Source organism: Typopeltis vanoorti, chromosome 5 (assembly GCF_054136105.1).
Source record: "Typopeltis vanoorti isolate ZY-2024b chromosome 5, IOZ_Tvanoo_1.0, whole genome shotgun sequence".
Taxonomy (NCBI): Eukaryota; Metazoa; Arthropoda; class Arachnida; order Uropygi; family Thelyphonidae; genus Typopeltis; species Typopeltis vanoorti.
Genome location: NC_143553.1, coordinates 7,904,094 through 7,925,345, shown reverse-complemented (window position 1 = coordinate 7,925,345; position 21,252 = coordinate 7,904,094). Strand labels below are relative to the sequence as shown.

The 21,252-nt window shown below is 36.7% G+C and overlaps 1 protein-coding gene across 4 annotated transcripts in view; it reads left to right on the top strand.

Annotated features, from left to right (window-relative positions):
* The window catches only part of LOC150106214 (neuroglian-like), an 888,579-nt gene that overhangs the window by 693,152 nt on the left and 174,175 nt on the right, over nucleotides 1–21,252 (top strand). For all 4 annotated transcript variants that reach the window (XR_016548353.1, XM_090393042.1, XM_090393040.1 and 1 more), the window contains one exon: nucleotides 9,994–10,182. Coding sequence is in view for 3 of the 4 variants with exons in the window: in XM_090393042.1 (XP_090249168.1) it covers nucleotides 9,994–10,182 (189 nt within the window). In the remaining variant the exon portion in view is untranslated. The remainder of the gene's footprint in view (nucleotides 1–9,993; nucleotides 10,183–21,252) is intronic.

The window sequence follows — 21,252 nt, the reverse complement described above, 5'->3', positions numbered from 1 at the left end:
AAAATGAATAGTTGAGTAATGATCACAAAAATGGAATATGAGGAGAGATCAGCTCTACAGTCCAAGGAAAATCCCAAGGAATTTTTATATTATGTGGCCAGTAGAAAAAGAAATGAATGAATGAACCTATTAATAAAAAAGGAGGTAAAGAGATCAGTGCAGATGATATAGTGAAGCTGTTTAATTATCAGTTTATCCTGGAAAATTCAGGTTTTATTACTGGAGGAGGACCAGGAGTTTGAGAGTGTTGGATCTGGCAATAGCATCACAAGATCTATCTATAACTACAGTTACATGAAAATTCATTGAAAGACAATTCATCGAACGAAAATTTGTCGAAAATGCAATTTATCGAACGAAAATTTGTCGAAAATGCAATTTATCGAAAAAACAATTCACCGAAAATTTTAAATTTTCGATAATATTATGATAAAAGTGATCCATTTAGAACAAAAACTTAACCATGCAGACTGCTTCTTGTACTGGCAACCTCTACTAATTCCTCTAAGTCAGAGAGTTTTTGTAATAAGTACATAATTTGGACACGTTATTTCTTTGTCGCCCCGAATATAGCCAAACTGATAAACTGGAACTGTTTGACAGTTCAGCTATATTCGCTATTTGAAACTTTTACAAGTTTCAAATAGCGAATCTGAGTAAAATTCATCCCATAATTGCTGTATTGAAGTCGCATATTACTACTAGCAGCAACAATAATAATAATGGAGCCTGCATAGTTCAGTCGGTATAAACGAAACCGTTTAGTTAGAAAGACTTAGGTAGTTGGAATCCCATTTACGACGTGCATAATTTTTATCAGTCCTGTTCAGCTAAAGGTAAGTTAGCAGGCTAATACGGAGATGGCTGGGCTTTTCCTCCCGGAAACAGACATGAAACAGTTTTCGGACAAGAAAGACTATAAGAAACTATATTGTTCTATAATTTTTTCCTATTAAAGTAGCATTGCTATCTCACTCTGCATGGTTCAGTTTTTGTTCTAAATGGATCAATTTTCTCTTAATATTTTCGAAAATTTAAAATTTTCGGTGAATTGCATTTTCGACGAAATGTCGTTCGATGAATTGCCTTTTTGATGAACTCTCTGGATACCATAACTACAGTAGTAACTCATCCTCCAATCAGGGAAAATGACCACACAGTCCTGTGAGGATTTGGACAATGTGTTCAATTTAATGTTGTAAAATGTAAGTTAACACACTTTGGGATGAAAAGATTGAATATTTCATATCATACTGATGATACTAGATTACAGGAAATTGATGAGAGTAGGGATGTGAGAGCGATGGTGAGTAGAGATTTGAAATTCAGAGGATTATATTGCAAGAATTGGCATAATAGCTCAGGGATTACTTGAATGTTGAAGAACACATTGACAAGTAAAGATATGCCGGTTATTATCCCTTTTTATAAAGCTATGATTCTGCCACCTGTTGATGAATTTGCAGAGTTTTGGTCACCTGCATTTCTAGAGGACTGTAAGGTGTTGGAGAGGATTCAGAGAGAGATAAGTGACAAAGCTGGTGACAGGTCTGTGGAATGTTCCCTGTGAGGATAGATTGAAGGTGTGTGTGTTGGAGAATTTTGCTGACATTTGGAGGAGAGGGAATATAACAAACTTATAGGTTACTAACGGGATTCTATAAGATTGCAGAAAGGGAAGTTAGTGGAATGGGTTGCCAGAGGTGGTTGTGAGTGCTCCAACACTGAATAAGTTTAAGATGTATGATAGGTATTGTGTTAATGGATAGTATGGATCTCCTGAAATTAGTCTTTTGACTCCATAGTGTACTTGCATAAATAATAATAATTCTTGCTCCCTGCTTCATCTCATCACCATCATTCCTTGGTAATGCCTCAATCACTCTACTCATTCTACCTCCCAGAAAATAAACACTGTGCAACTTCTGCAACTTTTTGTTCACCACCTCCATAATAATCAAATCCCATGCAATGTTCTCAAGTCTTTCGTTACCGCTTTCATTTGAACATCATTTTTTTTCAGTGTTCTTCACTCATGCATACATATCTACAGTTCTCTTCATTGCAGTCTGCATCCACTGATCTCTTTCCATATCTTCACCAACCTTGCTTTTCAAATCTTATGTTATTTTGAGATGTGAGAGTGGTGGAAATAAATGGTGCATTGAAGGCTTAGATGTGCCTGAGTAGAATATGTTTGAAATACTAAGTACTCTGAAGTCAATAAGGCAGTGGGAATGAATGGGATTTCACAGTGTGCTTTGAGAGAATATCTGGCAGCTCCTTTGACCTGGCTGTTCAGTGAAAGCCTATGTACTGGGAAAGTGCCCAACGAGCAGGAGGGCAAGATAGTGCCATTGAACAAGGGTGGAAGGGGTAGAATGCAGACATCAAACTATGGACCAGTTTGTATTTCTTTTGTAGTTGTTAAGGTTTTGGAGAAATTAGTAAGGGGTCATATAGAAAGTTGGGCAGAGTAGGGTAATGGTATCTGTGAAAGTCGGCATGGATTTATTAAAGGGTGCTCTTGTTTCAGTAATTTGTTGCCTCTTATAATAAAGTAAGAAGAGCAGTTGATGACAGAAATGCACATACAGGCAATTTTGGGGATATTTTACAAGAGTATTTGATAGGATGCCACATGATAAGTTGATGTTTAAATTGCAATACATCAGGTTAGATATCAGATTAGTGAAGTGGATTGAAAATTAGATCTTGTCTGAAAGATATCAGAGGGTTGTGCATGGAAGAGCTATATCAAGAAAGACAAAAGTCACAAGTGGGGTTGAGCAAGGATAAGTACTGGGACCTTGGTTTTTATCCTTTATGTCAATGATACTGTCACTGGGTTGTAGTGAGATATTGAATTATTTGTAGATGATGTGAAGCTTGGGAGGGTTATTAGTAATAGTGATGTTGGTTTGGCTCTTCAAGAGGATTTGAATAAGCTGGAAGGAAATGTGTAATGTAATTTTCCATAATGTAAAAACACATTTCCTAGGAAATGTGTTTTTACATTATGGAAAATACCTAAGAATAGCGATCTGAACTTCTGCCACCTTTGCAACGAGTTGCCAAAGAATGTACTACGTACTAGGACTACTGCATTAGCTCACGCTAGTAATTCGCCGATACTTTATAGTTTACTATATTCAGCGTGAAACTCTCTGATTACAATCTTTGAGTTTCTTATTCAGTTTTAAAACAATGTGGGATTTAATATCCCCTTAATTTGAATAGTGTTTATATTGCCGAAATGAAGCCTATACTTTATATTTAAATAAGCTGGAAGGATTTTTAAATGAATGGGGATTTCAGTGTAATGAAGCTAAATTTGGGATCAGTAGGTAAGAGGCTACATACTGTACTGGTGGATCCAAGTGGATGAGGTCAGAGATTCTGGGGTGATTGTCTATAAATATTTGAAGTTTAGGGCACATATTATAAAAGTCGGGAAGACAACCCAGAGAATTGCTGCATTTCTAAGATGACTTTGAGAGTGGTTATTCCATTACATAAAGCCCTGATCAGGCCATGTGGACTGTTGTTCTCAGATATGGTCACTGAAATATGAAGTGGATAAATTAACTCTGAGAGGGTACAGAGGCATATAACAAGGACAGTAGGTCATCCCTGGAAGTTACAAAAGGAGGTGGTGAGCAGGAATGTGAGAAGTGGCTTTTTTTCTATGGAGGGTGGTTGGACTGTGGAATTCATTGCCCGATAGAGTGATGAATATGTAAATGGCAAATGAGTTTAAGGAGTGGTATGATAGGCTTTGTTGTCTAAGGTGGACTTTCCATGATGCGTCTTGTGACTCCATGTAGGCCTGGAGTAATAATAATAATATTCTCTAGTTTATGCAGCAGCCTTTCATGTGATACTCTATCAAATGCCTTAGCATAGTCCAGAAGTATCATAAGTGTATCCATTCCTTTTATCCAACTCATCTATAACATTATTATAAAATATGACCAAATTGTTCAAACATGATCTATCTTTAGTAAACCAATGCTGTTCTTTGCAATGTGTGGCTTGTTTTTCAACTTATTTCTGTATGTGAGTTCTTACCATCTTCTTTAAATCTTCACTACCCCAGGGATACCGGTAATGATCACTAATTAGATCCAGTTTTTGCATCACCTTCTACAATGGAACTATCATACATTTTTTTCCATTCCTATTGGATCTTTCCTAAGCTGATGCACAAGTTAAACAAACATGACAAGCACTTAGCCAGTTCAGCAGAATTTTCTTTTAGCATATTGTTGGGATCACTGAGACATAGTTGACGGAAGATGATATAATAACGGGAATAGAAGTAGCAGGGTACAGCATATTTTGGCAGGATAGGAGGGGAAAACGTGATGAATAGATGCAGTAGTATCAAAGAAAAGGGAACATGTGGAATTATAAGGTGGGTGATTATAATAGTCTTAGATATCAACTTGGGGCAGTTCAGTGGAGGGCAGAATTAGAAGGCCAGGATATCATTAGTGCTTGGGAAATGGTGAAGGAATATTTGTTAGTAGCAATAGTATACTGTATTCCATGATGGAAGAAGCAGACACAATTTGGTGTAAAGTGGATAACAAACAATATCAAACAGGAACTGCAGGTGAAAAAGAGATTATGGAAGAGATATAAGAAGAGGGGTGGAGAGCAGATGCATGAAGAATATAAGACTAAGGCCAGGATAGTGACTAGTATGGCGATGATAATTTATGTCCTCTAAGAGTGGAGGCTTTGGAAGGCAGTGACACTACTGGTTCTGAAAGTATATGGTGTGAGGGAGAGGTGGGCAAGACAGGATATTTAGTGGGGTGTTGCTACAAGCCAAGGAGTAAAGAGGGTAGGGAGCAGGAGATGTTTAGGCAGTTGAGCTTGGCAAGTGCAAGAAGAATAATTGTTATGGGAGATTTTAACTATAGCAGTTTAAGCCGGGAAGGGGGAAATGCATGTAGTAATAAGGGAATGGAATTTCTAGAATTCTTGAGGAACAAATGTCTTAGGCAACATGTAATAGAGGGAACAAAGAGGTTCAAGAGTTTTGGATTTGGTCATAGCATCAGAAGAGCTGATAATAACTAAGATAACATCTCCCCTCCCCCCAGTTGGAGAGAGTGACCATGTGGCTTTGATATGAAAGATGAATAGTCATGCAGGAGTATCAAAAGTTATCATTCCGTTGTATAAGACACTGATCAGACCACACTTAGACTATTGTTCTCAAATTTGGTCCCCAGGATTTGAAGGGGATAGATTAACTGTGGAAAGGGTGCAAAGGTGGATAACAAAGATGGTTTCAGGACTGTACAATGTTAATTATGAGGATCGGCTGAGGGAATGTGGACTGCAGAGTTTGGTGGATAGAAGAAGGAGAGGTGATATAATCAAGACTTTTAAGCTTTTGAGAGGCAGTTACAGGGTGGACACTGGGGAGTTCTTTCGCTTGTTTTGGTGGAGCAGCGGGAAGGAGCAATGACCTGGGGCCATCCCTGGAAAGTATGAAAGAAATCTGCGAGCAGGTGAGGAGTGGCTTTGCATGGATGGTGGTGGAACCGTGGAATTCATTGCCTGATAGAGTGGTGAGTACAAGAACTGTCAATGAGTTCAAGGAGTGTTATGATAGACTTTGTGTTTCTTAGGAAGGACCTCCCACAATGAATCTCTTGACTCCATGGAGGCCTGAATAATAATAATAATAATGATGATGATGATGATGATAATATGCGCCAATATTCCATTTGTCCCTGTTGTTGAATTCTTATTCATCTCTATCTCTATCCAATGTAGTGGTAGCACTGAGTACCATATTACATACAGTTAGTTGATAGGTCTTAGTGAAGTAATCACTCATTATTTGAACTCATCCACTTCTCACAGAAGGATACATATGAAAGAGGTCCATATAATGGTTCTCTGTTTATGGCTGTGATCAAAGTTAGGTATTTTCCAGCTGAAGGTTTCTTTGACTCATTATTTTTCAATTTGCACTATTAAGGTGCTCTTAAATTATGAATTAAATTGTTGCAACTATAGCTGCTTTTGTTTGGATTAAAAATAAACCAAAGTAAATAAGTGAATTACTTTTAAGAAATTAATAACTAATAAAAGTTCAGTTGTTAGTTAATTGCTAAAATTAACTGATGAAGTGAACAGTGTCATAGTGGATATCTGTCCACTCACTAAATAATTTTTCATGGGTTCCATACAAATGAGGACACAAGAAAAAAAGTTTTAAAGCAGATAATCAATATATTATCTTACTGTTTTGAATGCTGTATGTTAGAACAGAGATGGAATGAAGATTCAAAGTTTGATAAATATATGAAGGAGGGGGAGAGAGAGAGAGAGAGGGGGGAGGTGTGTGATATAAATATGCAAGTTTGTATGAGGATAGATTTTTTCTCATTTCCTGGTAGGTAGAGAAATAGAGAGGGAGAAATAACAAGCATCATCTCTGGAAGCTGAGCAAGTGTGTGATCAACAAACATTCAACTTGGATTTTCTCCTACTATGGAGAAAATCCAATTCAACTTGAATTTTTTCCTACCATGGACAAGTCAGTGGAATAGAATGATGGGCAGTGAGATCTGTGAAAAGTTTATCAGTGAATATATTCTCCTTGAATACATTTAATAAATATATTGATGGTATAACTACTTAGGTGCTATGTAAGTTCGGGGTTCTTGAGGTACAGTATAATAATAATAATAATACTGCTAAAGAAGAAATAAGGAAATTAAAATATCTTAAAACTAGTTGTGTTGGATACTGCTTCATTTGCTGTAATGCAATATTTTATGTTCTGGAATTTTTTTAATTCTCTTCTTTTGCTCGAAAAAAAAAAAAAAATCCCAGGAGTATCCGGAATAAAGGAGAGGAATTTGTGGCGCAGATAGCCTGGCCAAAAATTATTGGGATCGCTGAGACGAAGCTGACAGAAGAGGATATAATAACAAGAATAGAAGTTGCTGGGTACAGCATTTTTCTGCAGGATAGGAGGGGAAAGCGTGGTGTTGGGGTACTGCTTATGATAAGTGATTACCGATGTCCTCTAAGAGTGGAGGCTTTGGAAGGCAGTGAGACAAATGATTTTTAGAGCATATGGTGTGAGGTAGAGGTGGGCAAGACAGGATATTTAGTGGGGTGTTGCTACAGACACAGGAGCACAAGAGGATGGGGACCAGGAGATGTTTAGACAGTTAAGTTTGGCAAGTGCAAGAAGAATGATTGTTATGGGAGATTTTAACAACAGTAGTATAAATTAGAGGGAGGAAGATGCATGTAGCAATAGAAGAATGCAATTTCTAGAATTCTTCAGGGACAAATGGACAAAAGGCAACATGTAACAGAGAGAACAAGAGGTTCAAGAGTTTTGGATTTGGTTATAGCATCAGAAGAGTTGATAATAACTGAGATGACATCTCTCCCACCAGTTGGAGAGAGTGACCATATGGTTTTGACTTGGAAAATGAATAGACATGCAGGAGTATCAAAGAGACAGGAACGTATGTGGAATTATAAAGCAGGTGATTATAATAGTCTTAGACGTCAACTTCGGGAAGTTTCATGGAGGGAGGAATTGGAAGGCTGGGATATCATTAGTGCATGGGAAATTGTGAATGTGAAAGAATATTTGAAAGCAGCAATGGTAAGTTGTATACCACGAGTGAAGAAGAAGACACAATTTGGAGTAAAGTGGATGACAAACAATATTAAACAAGAATTGCATGCGAAAAAGAGGTTATGGAAGAGATATAAGGAGACAGGTGAAGAGAAGATGCATGAAGAATATAAGACACAGGCCAGAAGAGTGACTAGTGTGGTAAGGAAAGCGAAACTGGAATATGAGAGGAGACTGGCCCTAAGATCCAAAGAAAATCCTAGGGAATTTTTTAGCTATGTGGCCAGTAGGAGGAGAAATGACTGTGGAAGAATGATATTGTGGGATGAAAATGGGAATAGAGTGACTGATGCAGAGGATATGGTGGAATTGTTCAAATGAACACTTTATTGGAGTATTTCATCCTAGAGGAGTCAGTTTTAATGCTAGAGGGATAGGACAGATTCGAGATTTAGAGGTACAGGAGGAGAGTGTGTTTCAGATACTGAGTACTCTGGATGGATGTCAGTAAAGCTTTGGGAATGAATAGTATTTCACCATGAGTTTTGAGAGAATGTGCTAGGGAACTGACAGTGCCTTTAACCTCACTTTTCAATGCAATTCTAGCTGCGGGAAAGGTGCCCATGGAATGGAAGGAAGGTAAGATAGTGCCATTGCATAAGGGTGGTAACAGACTGGAAGTGTCTAATTATACTACAGTTTTTGTGTCATCAGTAGTTAAGATCTTGGAGAAAGTAGTGAGGGACCGTATACAGCATTGGGCAGATGAGGGTAATGTTATCTGTGAGAGTCAACATGGATTTGTGAAAGGGCGCTCTTGTTTTAGCAATCGGCTAGCCTTTTATAATAAAGTTACAAGAACATTAGATGAGGAAAAGGCATATACTGCAATTTTCTTAGACTTAGCAAAGGCATTTGACAGGGTGCCACATGATAAGCTGATATCTAAGTTGCAGCACATGGGTCTGGATGTCAGATTGGTCAAGTGGATTCAGGATTGGCTGTATGATAGGTATCAGAGAGTTGTGTATGGTGGAACAGTTTCATGGAGGCAGAGGGTTACAAGTGGGGTCCCACAGGGCTCAGTACTAGGACCTATATTGTTTAACCTTTATATCAATGACATTGCCAGTGGATTGCAAGGGGATATTCAGTTGTTTGCGGATGATGAGAAGCTGGGAAGGATTATTAGTAATAGTGCAGATGTGGTAGCCCTGCAAGAGGATTTGAATAAGCTAGATAGATGGGCAAATGAATGGGGTTTTTGGTTTCGTGCAGCAAAATGTAAGGTCTTGAGGTTTGGGAAAAATCGATGGGATGCTGCATTCTCTATGAGAGGAGTTATACTGGAGGAAGTAGGGGAGACAAGAGATCTGGGGGGTTGATGATTGATAGAAACCTGAAATTTAGGGGACATATTGCAAAGGTGGTGAAGGTAACACAGAGGATTTCTACAATTATGAGAAGGACACTGACCTGCAGAGATAAAGGGTTATCATTCCATTGTAGAAGTCTCTGATCAGACCACACTTAGACTATTGTTCTCAGATTGGTCCCCAGGATATGAAGGGGATAAATTAAATGTGGAAAGGGTACAAAGACGGATGACAAAGATAGTTTCTGGACTGTACAATTTTGGACTGCAGAGTTTGGTGGACAGAAGAAGGAGAGGTGATATGATTGAGACTTTTAAACTGTTGAGAGGTGGTTACAGGGTTGACACTGGGGAGTTCTTTCGCTTGGTTGAACAGTGGGAAGGAGTGATGACAAGAGGCCATCCCTGGAAGTTACGAAAGGAAATTGTGAACAAGAGGGTGAGGAGTGGTTTCTTTGTGTGGAGGGTGGTTGAACCATGGAATGCATTGCCTGATGGACTGGTGAGAGCGAGAACGGTCAATGAGTTGAAGGAGTGGTATGATAGGCTTTGTGTTTCTTAGGGGGGAGGGACCTCCCTTCGATGAGTCTTGACAAACTTTATGTTCTTAGGAAAGATCTCCCATGATGAGTCTTTTGACTCCATGGAGGCCTGAATAATAATAATAATAATAAAAACTGAACGTCAGATTCTAATATGGACAGCTCTCATATAGCAGACCATGGAAAACAAAGAAATAGTTTGTTAGAATGGAAACTTTGGTATAATGAATTTTCCTTAGAAAAAATAGCATTGATGTGCTTTGGACATTTCAGTAGTTTGTCATGATGAGAATTGGTTATAACAGTGTTCTCTTATAGTGCTAGTGCTCACTATAATGGTGTTTGCTAGAATGAGAGTTAACTGTATTAATATTTTTGTTTTAATTATAAAATTTTATTATTACTCTTCGTTACTATTAAGCATTTTTTTAAATATATATATATAGTTAATGGGACAGAGTTGGGTCAAAAAGCAGAAAGGCAACCTCCAATTACAGATCCTCGTGAAACTAGAGCAAAATTAGTAGGACTAAAATCCAATACCAAATATAGAGTCACTATTGTGGCCACTACAAGTAAAGGGCAAGGTGTAAGCTATTTCATAGAAACAAAAACTAATGAGCATTCCGAAAGCGGTAAGTATATTTTCAGTTACTTTCAGTTTCAGTTGTTGCATGATAAAAATAACAGTTAATCAATAAAACAGTATTGGATGAGTGTTCTATTGACTCTTGAATATGTCTCTCTTTTTCACATGCATGCAAATTAGAAATTAGTCAGTATGTTCATGTTCTTGGAATATTCTCCTCATTCATTCTCTACTTATATATGAAAATATTAGAATAAAAATGATTGAATATCAGTATCATTTAGATAAAATTATTATAATTTGACAGATCTGTCAAACTCCAATATGTGTTTCTTCCACTGCATACACATACACACAGTGCTCCACAATCCTTTCAACTTTATTCCAGAAATACATTCAACAAATGTATTTTTGATTTCAACCATGTGCATTGCCATACTAGTTTATGTGCCATGTGCCACTTTGAAAAAGGAACAGGAACCTGAGTTTCTAAGCTAGGAAGCCTAGCCACCTGTTTATGACCATCTCACTTACCTTCAAATGGAAAACTATGCATACAAGAGAAACATTCCAGATTATTGTGCCTTTTCCACCAACTTTGTATCTGGTATGATACACTGAGGCATAAGGCATTCCCACGGCAGCATTTGGCAAACTTATTTCATATACTCACCCATATGAATAAAAAACACTGTAGCATGATTTGTTGCTCCACATCATGAACTTTCAGAGTCAGGTTTCAGGTCAAGATGTTATTTATGCCAATGTAGTTGCTGCATTCAAATTCTTTTCTTGACATGTAGCTTCCCTTTCATAGAAACCAAAACTGTACATCTCTTTATGTAGCATCCTACTACTAACATGAATCCTGAAATCTCTTTAAATGCTCTTTCAACTACATTGGATGGTCAAAATTTTTATCCCACCTTTCAGAGATCTTTTTGTGTTTCTATGCATTTCCTTGCATAGGTGGCAACCACATATTTTCAGTTGTTTATAATTCTGCCATTGATTTTGGGTCAGCTGTGTACTTTATGTTACGACCTGCCTATGCCATAACTTAAATGGCATGGCTAACAAGATTATAATTGATTGTGAATAGTCGAGAGTGAAAGGTGACAAAGGCTAATCTTGTTTAGATTTTAGAAATTGACCTACTGTGAAGTAGTGGTGTTAGTGGAAACCTATAAAAGAGGATGAATTTATAAAATCAGTTAATCCTATTTTTATGATGCCTAAATTTACTGTTGATGTGATCATTCAACAGAAATATTTTTTGAACAAGATGAAAGAGTTAGATATTTGGAAAAATGGACATTAGTCCATTGTTTAATGATTACACAGCCCAACACAATTTTTGCTGACTTTTATATGAGACTTGTTTTTTACTAATTTGGGTACGCTGATTTCAAATATCAAACCCATTTTTCTCTATCATGTCAGGTGTTTCTTCTATGGCATTTTCTTTTTGCTAATTTGTAAGTTTTTGATAGTTTTAAGGAGGCAGTACTATTTAGAGGATCAAAAAAATCGATTTTTTAATATTATTTTCTGAAAGTATCCTAACTTTTTATCAAGAAATTCGAAAAATTCCCAAAGATATAGCCTATTATTCAAAGCTGTGCGCAGATCAGAATCAGAGCGCTCACCACTCTCGCTTGTTAGTAAAGGAATAAATGCGTAAGAACCTGTAACGGCACGTACTGGCGCTTTGAATGCAAGAGAGGCCGATAATTAGATACATAACTATTTAACAATATTTATAAAAAAATAACAATTTTACTTACACATGAGTTTCAGGGAATAAATTTTTGTGTGTACCAATTTCTGCTGTGTGTTCTGTTTTGGCAATCCCTTTGAATACTTCAACAGTAATCAGCCATCATGTGAGAATCCCATCTTCCTTGGTACCGATCTTCCATAGTTTTCAAGTCTTGATGAAATCTTTCGCCTTGTTCATCGCTTACAGCACCTAAATTCTCGGGAAATCTATCAAGATGACTGTATAGGAAATGAAGCTTTATGCTCATGTTGCAACCTAGCCGCAGGAAATTTTCAAGCATTGTTTTCACTAGATCTTTGTAATTGCACACTTTTTTGTTTCCAAGAAAATTATTCGCAACCATCGTAAATGAAGTCCAGGCCTCTTTCTCAATTTCGTTCATAGAGTTGATGAAATTTGGGTCTCTCATTAAAGTTCTAATTTGCGGTCCATCAAATTACACCGGCTTTAATTTTTTCATAACTAAGTCATGGAAATTTTTCACATATGTATTGGAAACAGTCACCTTGTAAATCTAAAGCTTTAACATACTGCTTCATAAGACCTAGTTTGATGTGTAGAGGTGGAAAAATGATTTTTTCTTTGTCGATTAAAGGTTGATTTATAATATTCTGTTCTCCAACATTTAAGGATATTCTAAGAGGCCAATGTTTCTGACTCCAGTGTTGGTTTCCAGCTCGACTATCCCAGAAGCATAGAAAACACGGAAACTTTGTATATCCTCTTTGAAAGCCAAGTAAAAAGTTCGCCATTTTAAGATCCACACAGATGATCCAGTTATGGTCTGTATATTTTAATAACTTCAGAACCTTTTTAATATCCTCATATGTTTCCTTTAAGTGGACTGAATAGCAATAGGAATTGAGCCATATACATTCCCATTGTGTAGTAAGACACACTTGAGACTTCTGCTTGAACTGTCGATAAATAAACACCATTCATTTGGACGATATTGTACAACACTCATTTCAGTAAGTAAACCTGACACATTTTACAGTAAACAAACTCACACTCGTGTTTAAAATATTGTACAAGATTACTTTCCCTGCTACGATAAAAAGTTATCTTCGTATCTTGCTCCAGTAAGTTTTTTTCATTTAATCTTGAAGCTAACAATTCCGATGATTCCTTTGATAGGCCCAAATCTCTTACTAAGTCATTCAATTCCGCTTGAGTAAAACGTTGCGGTCCAGAACTAGAAATTAAATTTTCATTGTCTAAATCAACATCCGGGTCTTGCTCCTCAAGAACATCTGGCATATCCCGATCATGCTCGTTCTCCAGTAAAGGAAGTCCTTTATAAATTGGCATGGCTATTTCATTGGAATGAGCAACTGACGAGATTTGGATACACAATTTTTTCTTATTCTTCTTATTATAACCAGAAGTCTGAACTAAACAAAAATAGCAATCATCTACGTGATTTTTCGGTTCACGCCAAATCATTGGAATGCCAAAAGCTAATTTTTGGCGTTTTCCCTTGCTCCACTGTCGTAAATTTTCTACACATGACTTACACACTTTATTTGGGGCCCATGACTTGTCCTGATCTGCAATTTTTACATCAAAGTATGCAAAGTACACTTTCTTAACAAAATCAGTGATATTTGTCCTTTGACTGGGAACAGTAAAGCTGTCACAAATGTAGCAGAAGGAATCCACACTATTGACACAATTTCGAGTAGTAGACATGATGTATTTTCTTCACTGCCGACTAACATGCAATTAACAAGACAAAAAAAACCAGAGACTTTATTGAAATGTTATAAGCGCTCATCATACTTTCACGATCGATTAACGATTGACTGATTTCAATCATTCTTTGTCCGCTATGACGCATATAGCATTCATTTGTTTTAGGCAGTTGTCAGCCTACTTTTCATCACCTAAATGTATTAGGTCGGTTATTGGCCTCTCTCGCATTCAAAGCGCCAGTACATGCCGTTGCAGATTCTTATGCATTTATTCGTTTACTAACAAGCGAGAGCGGTGAGCGCTCCGATTCTGATCTGCGCACCGCTTTGAATAATAGGCTATATCTTCGGGAATTTTTCGAATGTCTTGATAAAAAGTTAGGAACAGATTTTTAAAAGTACATACTTTTAGAAAATAATATTAAAAAATCGATTTTTTTGATCCTCTAAATAGTACTGCCTCCTAAAAACTATCAAAAACTTACAAATTAGCAAAAAGAAAATGCCATAGAGGAAACACCTGACATGATAGAGAAAAATGGGTTTGATATTTGAAATCAGCGCACCCAAATTAGTAAAAAACAAGTCTCATATAAAAGTCAGCAGAAAAAAAACATTTTTTTTTGTTGGCCAGTGTTATTTGCTGTAAGATAAGGGAAGCAACATTTTTTTTTATAACTCACCACTTCTAAAGGATGCTAATGATTATAATACCTTTAAGGAACTATTTTGTGCTGAATGTTCTAAAACATGTGAAATTAGAACAAATATATGGAGAATAGGTCAGTGCATGCAAGAAAGCAAAGTATCTGTCCTAGAATAATTAAAATGGGTTTCACTAAATGTATTACCTGAAGAAAGGACCTCGCTTGACTGGATGATATTCCTTTAATTTAGATACAGTTTGAAATACTGTGTGTAAGAGATGGCTTGCAAAAAGTCTGTGAAGAATCTTAATATTTTTAAGTGGTTAAAAAAAGGAAACCAGATTGACATTTTTCAACGTACTTCTTCTAAGCAAGTGTGTTCCCTATTGGATGCTTCTTTGCCAAAAAAATTTCTTCTTTTCTAACTGATAAGACAGATCACTTAGAAAAGCAGAAATACTACACAAAAGAGAGAGAGAGAAAAACTAACAGATGGGAATTAACAGAATGATGAAACATGCAAATCCTCTTTACAAGAATCTTATGAATCAAGTAAGATGACACAATTAAAGAGTTACCTAATGAAAGACATTCGGAAGCAACAAAAGCTCTCCATTTTGAAGGTCAAAATGCGATAACAGATTGGATAGCAATTTGGATAACAGATTAGTGAGTCAGATCTGTGACTGGCTGTCAGACAGGTATTAGAAAGTTGTGTATGGGCATGCAGTATTCTGAAAGAGGAAAGGCACTAGCAGTATGCCACAGGGGTCTGTATTGGGCGCCATTGTTGTTCAATTGTATGTTAATGATATTCAGATGGGTTTAACTGGTGATATGCAACTGTTTGCAGATGATGCAAAACTGGGGAGAGCAGTGCAGATTCAAGCAAATGTTGTGGCCTTACATAGCAACTTGAATAGATTGTATGAGTGGGCATCAGCATAGAACTGTCAGTAAATGTAGCAAAGCATGTGGTTTTGAAATTTGGTAAGCAATGATGGGATACAAAGTATACACCTGTTGGAGAAACTTTAAAGGGATAGAGAAGATGAGAGATCTGAGAATGGTGGTGGAGAAAGACATGAAATTTGGGGACTATATTGTACAAGTTGTGAAGTTGTCGTGTTGAATAATGGCAATATTATGGAGGACCTTGATGCAGAAATAAAGAGGTTATGATTCCATTGTATTAGCACTTGATCAGGCCACATATGGATTACTGTGCTCAAATTTGGTCACCGGGTTTCGTAGTGAGGAGGATATCTTAAAAAGGGTCCAGAGAAGATTCACCAAGGTGGTAAGTGGTCTTGTGAAGGTGGAGCATGAAGACAGATTGAAAGAATGTCAATTGAAAAGCTTCATGAACAGGAGGAGGAGAGAAATATGATTGAGACATATAAGTTAGTCAGGGATTGTTATCAGGTTAACATGGAAGAAATTTTTCAAAGAATGGGAGAGGATTGGGTAGAGCCCATCCCCCCCCAGAAACTAGACGAGAGTAAAGGAGTGAGGAGCAGGTTCTTTGCATGGAGTGGTTGGTGAGTGGAATGCATTGCCTGAATGTGTTTTGAATATAGACACATTGAATGAATTTAAGGCAAGGTTGGAAAGCTTTATGTGTGATAGTGTGTACCTATTATGATGAGTAGAGACCATCGTGACTCATCATCAGTAGAGACTCCATTGAGGTCAGATGTTAATAATAATGAAAACCTACTCTTTAAAATGATTTCTGACTTCACTTTAGCCAAGCCAACTTATGGTAAGAATCTGGCAGATTAAGTCTCTGATTTGCTGCTATCAGGGTTTGGTCTATTGTACTATGTGGTGATCAGCCAATGGAACTTTTTACTATTGCACCCTGGAATGCAGGGGTGGGTCTCTGAGTCCAAACAGTTTTATTGGCATGTCCATGATCACCCACACTAAATGTGAGACAGACTGGCAATGAAAACTCTGGCAATGAAACATGGCTGCAAACCACTTCAGGCCTCTAGTAAATAAGGTGGAGTGGTATTTCATCAGGCAGTGAAAGACATCTAGAGGTTAAGTTGACATTTCCTCCAACTAAGGAAGCTTATGTTGAAAGTTTTTCCATTTGATTATATTACAAATTAAAGATGCCAAGAAATTATATTCTTGGTTTCATCCTTTATCCAAGTGTAAACAAACAAAGTTTGCACATGAAGTAACTTTATGACAGGTCAACTTGTATATGGAGGCTAATGACTTCACATCAATTGCTGTAGTATCTCATAATGCAACACATATCCTTACAGACATTTACTGGGCCTTCCCATAATGCATAGCATTATACATGTCTGTAAGGATATATGATAATGGGATACTAAGGCAATTACAGACATGTATTAGCTTCTGTATACGAGTTGCCCCAGTCCTGAAAATAATTCAGACACAAACTTTGTTTGCTTAATTTCTTGGTATCTTTAATTTATAGTATAAACAAGTGAAAACTTCCGACAATTATCTCTAATCCAGAGTATCTTAATAATAATGTGTGACACCTTTTGTCTACTCGTATATTGAAAATATGACTTCTGCCTTCGACCTTACTATCATCTCTGGGTCTAGCTCCCATTGACGAGATCTTGGCTATTGGCAAGATAAGCATTTTGGTTTTCTTTCATTTTTTTCACTATAATTTTATTTTACTGGTGCTAGTGGTGGTTTCACCCCTGCTAGCACTGGGTTTTTTTAAACTAAATATTAAGATTGCTGGTAGCGCAGTTAATATCTGCATTACGGGATTACTTCTGGTGGTATCACGGCAACCATTTTATAGTAGCTCAAATAAAGCATTTGCTGTTGGTGTAGAATTATTTCTGTATCCAGGATTATTTAATTCTCAGTCTTATGAAAGGTTTTTATTTTCTCTTACAATCAAACACAGAGGTTATAGTCTTTTCTCCACCTGAGATAATGGTATCAATTCCTCCAAGGGTGCAAATTCTAGGAATTGAAATTCCCGGATGTGAAAAAGTGAATCGGGTAACTAAATGTTTTGAAAGAGATAGTCGGTGCAAATAAGATTTATTCTTTCACCCCTTATGGTGGAGGGAAATATTTAATTGTAGTTAAAGATGTGGAAGGAAAGAACAAACTATTACAGGGTTTTATTTTTGAAGGCAGCAGTTATTCCTGTAATGGTCAGGAGCCAGATAAAAATAGTAAAAATCAAAAGATTTCTGATGGAATATATAGAGAACTGTAATGAAATTCTTATACAGATATTTTCGAAATGAGGTAAGATTAGTAATATGCACAAGGGTTTATCAGGTAAAGACCCAAATTGGTTTTCTGGTGATGTCACTTTCACAATGGAAATGAAGATGCCCGTACCAAATTTTGTCAACATTGGTATGACCCGATTTATGGTAAACTATCCCGGAGTACAATGGCAATGTCTGCGTTGTGGTTCAAGCGATCACTTGGGTGGTAACTGCCCCAAATCTAAATGTTTCAACTTCATGGATATTGGACATATTGCTAATTGGTGCCTTTTCAAGATCATCAGAAATGCGAAAGTTCTGAACAGTGCATTAACACCTGTCCTTTTAGAACTTTTGCTGAACAAGTGGGAGCACCGGTAGAGCCAATTAGAACACTGTATATATATATATAAGAGAGGCATAATGAAGAGTTACAGGATCTTCCAATTCAGTCTTAAAAGCGGCGTCTTTACTTATTAGTAAAGACAGCGCTTTTAAACAAACTACACTTGGTAAAATCACAAAAAGTGCACAACCAAATCAGCTAGAAATTAGCCCAGTATTCCAGATCTGCAGAAGCGACTTTCCCACTCAAATACTGATGGAACATCAGTTGAAATTACCAATAATGAACCTAGTATAACAACTGAACAGGTACAAAATGAAATGCAAAAGCATGAAACTGTTCTATATGGAGAAACTGGAGAAGAAACAGAAAAGCAAGTAAGACAACTGAAAGAACTTAATATGCAGACAAGATCATCAAAAAGAAAAGTTAAATTAATAAAAAAAAATCGAGACTAAACAAAAAAAATTAATAAAAGAATTACATCTAAAAGAAAAAGAAGTAATAAAAAATGTAAAGATGAAGAAGGCTGTGGATCATCAAATGAAAACTCTTCAGGCTCAGAAGTAGAGGTCAGTCCTGGTCCATGGAGACTTCCACCAAATTTTCCATTGATCTTTTCAACCAAATTCCAGACCCTCTGTTCAGATTGGAATGATGTTACCTGGACCTGGGATATGTGGTTAATATTCAAACAAGCAGTAAAACAGAATATGATTGAATGGGGAAAGGAACAGGCTTTCCTCAAAAACAAAAAGTTGAAAGACCTGTATTAAGAGAGAAGCTGGTTCGTAGCAAACCAGTACAATGGTACAGAATGTAGCAATATTATTAGAAACATTAACATAGAAGTGAAAAGGCAGAAACAAGTAGAAGAAAGAAATTTTAAGATAAGAATATGGCAGCACTTAGCAGATAGCTGTTCATCTGCATTCTTCAATAGACACTTCACTAAATTTTATGAAGAAAGGACTATCACTCAAATCTATGTTGATGGTGAAGACATGTCCTCAACTCACATCCTTGACTCCTTTCAAAAACACTACAAAAATCTGTTTGACAATAGTACTGTTGGAAATTATAACTCGTGGAACATTAATGCCTTTCCTGTTTATATCCAAGATGAGCTTTGCAGACCCATTACAGCATCTGAGGTTAGCACAGCCTATAAAGAACCAGTCAAGAAAATCCCCAGGACTTGTTGGTCTAGGGATAAAACTTTACCATGAGGCCTGGGATTTTATTCTTCCCATTCTAGTATGGAGTATACCAGGTCAAGCAGTAGAATTTAACCTATTTCTGCTATGTGATCTAATCCCCTTAGTTAACACAAAAAAGCAGTCAATGGCAGTGCTATCAGTAGACCTTACTCAAGTATAAGATATCTGGCATCCCTTTCTGATCCACATCCTCCAGCAAACTAGTGTAAATAGAAAGCTGCTATCCATTATCAAAGGAGCCTATGCCTATTCAACTATCCTCCTCTTAGTTAATGGGTTCCTGGGTCTTTTTTGTCTTCCTGGGTCAAGGCAAAACTTTTAATTTTGTCTTGTCTGCATTAATAGTTAATTCACTGCTTTTGCTGAATTTTTTCAAAATACCAAAAAATATATGGAATCATTATCCTTCAAAGTTCCCACTACATCATCAGCATATGCTAATTCCTTGTTTTCCTTTATAGTTGAAAGAACTGTTATTCCTTGCACAGCATGTGTGCGAGGAATAACTTCCTGTAAGAAAGGTTCAAGAACAAATGCAAAGAGCAGTGGACTAAGAATTAACAGACTAGACAAAATTAAAAGTTTTTGGAGTAACTCCTCATTATACTTGGAATTCCCTTCTCCACTTACCCAAATATTACCAGTCCAAGAACTTATAGACAAGAACTTTGAAATGTTAAAAGACTGAAAAATAAGGCTACTCTCCTTTTCTCCTAAAGCCATAGTACTCAAAACCATAATCTTTCCTGCTCAGTTGTACATAATAAATATTACAGACATCACAGAAGATGAAGAAAAGGAATTATATAATAAACCTCTGCAATTTTTTTGGTCCAGCTGATACCAAGAAGTTGAAAAGGAATTTCTTCAACTATCAAAAAAGCATGGAGGATTTGGACTTGAAATTGAGTCTTGAAACCTGCATTGCTATTTAAGCAATGCAGCTTCAAAAATCCACAAAATATTGCAGACTAATCACACATGTACAGAACTTCTCCTGTACTACCTGGGTTTTAAATCTTCCCCTGTTTGGAGTTAATGATTATAATAGTCCAAAATCCAAGATCGTTTCTGAATACTACAACAATCTGTGCTTAACTCTAAGACCTAAAACATTCTGGAATTGACATACTTTCCATTAAAAAAAGTAAAATTTGGTATAAAGAGATCTTTAATCTCTTTTGTGGCGCAGTTCAAATGGAGGTACTTTAATATCGGAGATCCAATCTGTAACATCTGTTACTGATTGGAAACAGTAAAACATGATTCTACAGCTGTCCTCTTGCCCTGTGTATTTGGAACAGATTATTTAATGTGTTGGGAATTCCATTGCTTACAACAGAACAAGTTATTTTTTTGCAATACCCACAACCTGTGCAATGGGAAGAGAATTTGGATTTTTATAATTAGTGAATTAAAATACCATTTATTGAAGGTTAGAAGGAAACATGGATTTGAAAACCAGCAATATGACATACAAATACTTTATAATAGTGTATTGTATTATGGAAATTTTCTTGTTCAGTCAGACGTTTGCATTTAGAAAGAAGCATTCTAGCAGATATCAAATTTATGACTAGATGGTTTCAACCACCCACATTATGCAATATTCACCAGGAGGAGATAAAATTCTGTCTATTCTTGCTATGAGAGGTTTTTAAAATAGTTCCATTCTCTTAGTTCAATGTGGTCTTATAGTCAATTGCAGGGATGACTGAGAGCAATCCCAGGTAGAGAAGGCAAATTCAAGGCAGCTAACCCAGATGGGGTTAACTGCCCCACTTGGGTATCAGTCATCTTTCTGCTATAGTTTGTGTTGGTCTTTTGGGTGTTCATCTATATGAGATTGGTGAAAAAGGAAAATTTATAGTCTTTGGCTATATGATGATATAAATGAGTTGAGGCCTTTTCTCTTTCTCTCATGATATCTGTCTTTTCTTTCTTCTAATATTATCTGGCTATCTTCCACCCCTATACTAACTACTCTAGGCATATGATGAGCAACCCTTTACTTTTTCACCTCAATAAAGGCCAGAACCGATTTGGGTAGTGGCCCTTTTCATAATGCATATTATGACATATATAACATATATCTGCAAGGATGTGTGCTTTGCATTATGGGATACTAAGGTAAAGCGATGTAAAGTCATTAGCTTCTAAATACGTGTCCCAGGCCTGAAAATAATTCAGGTG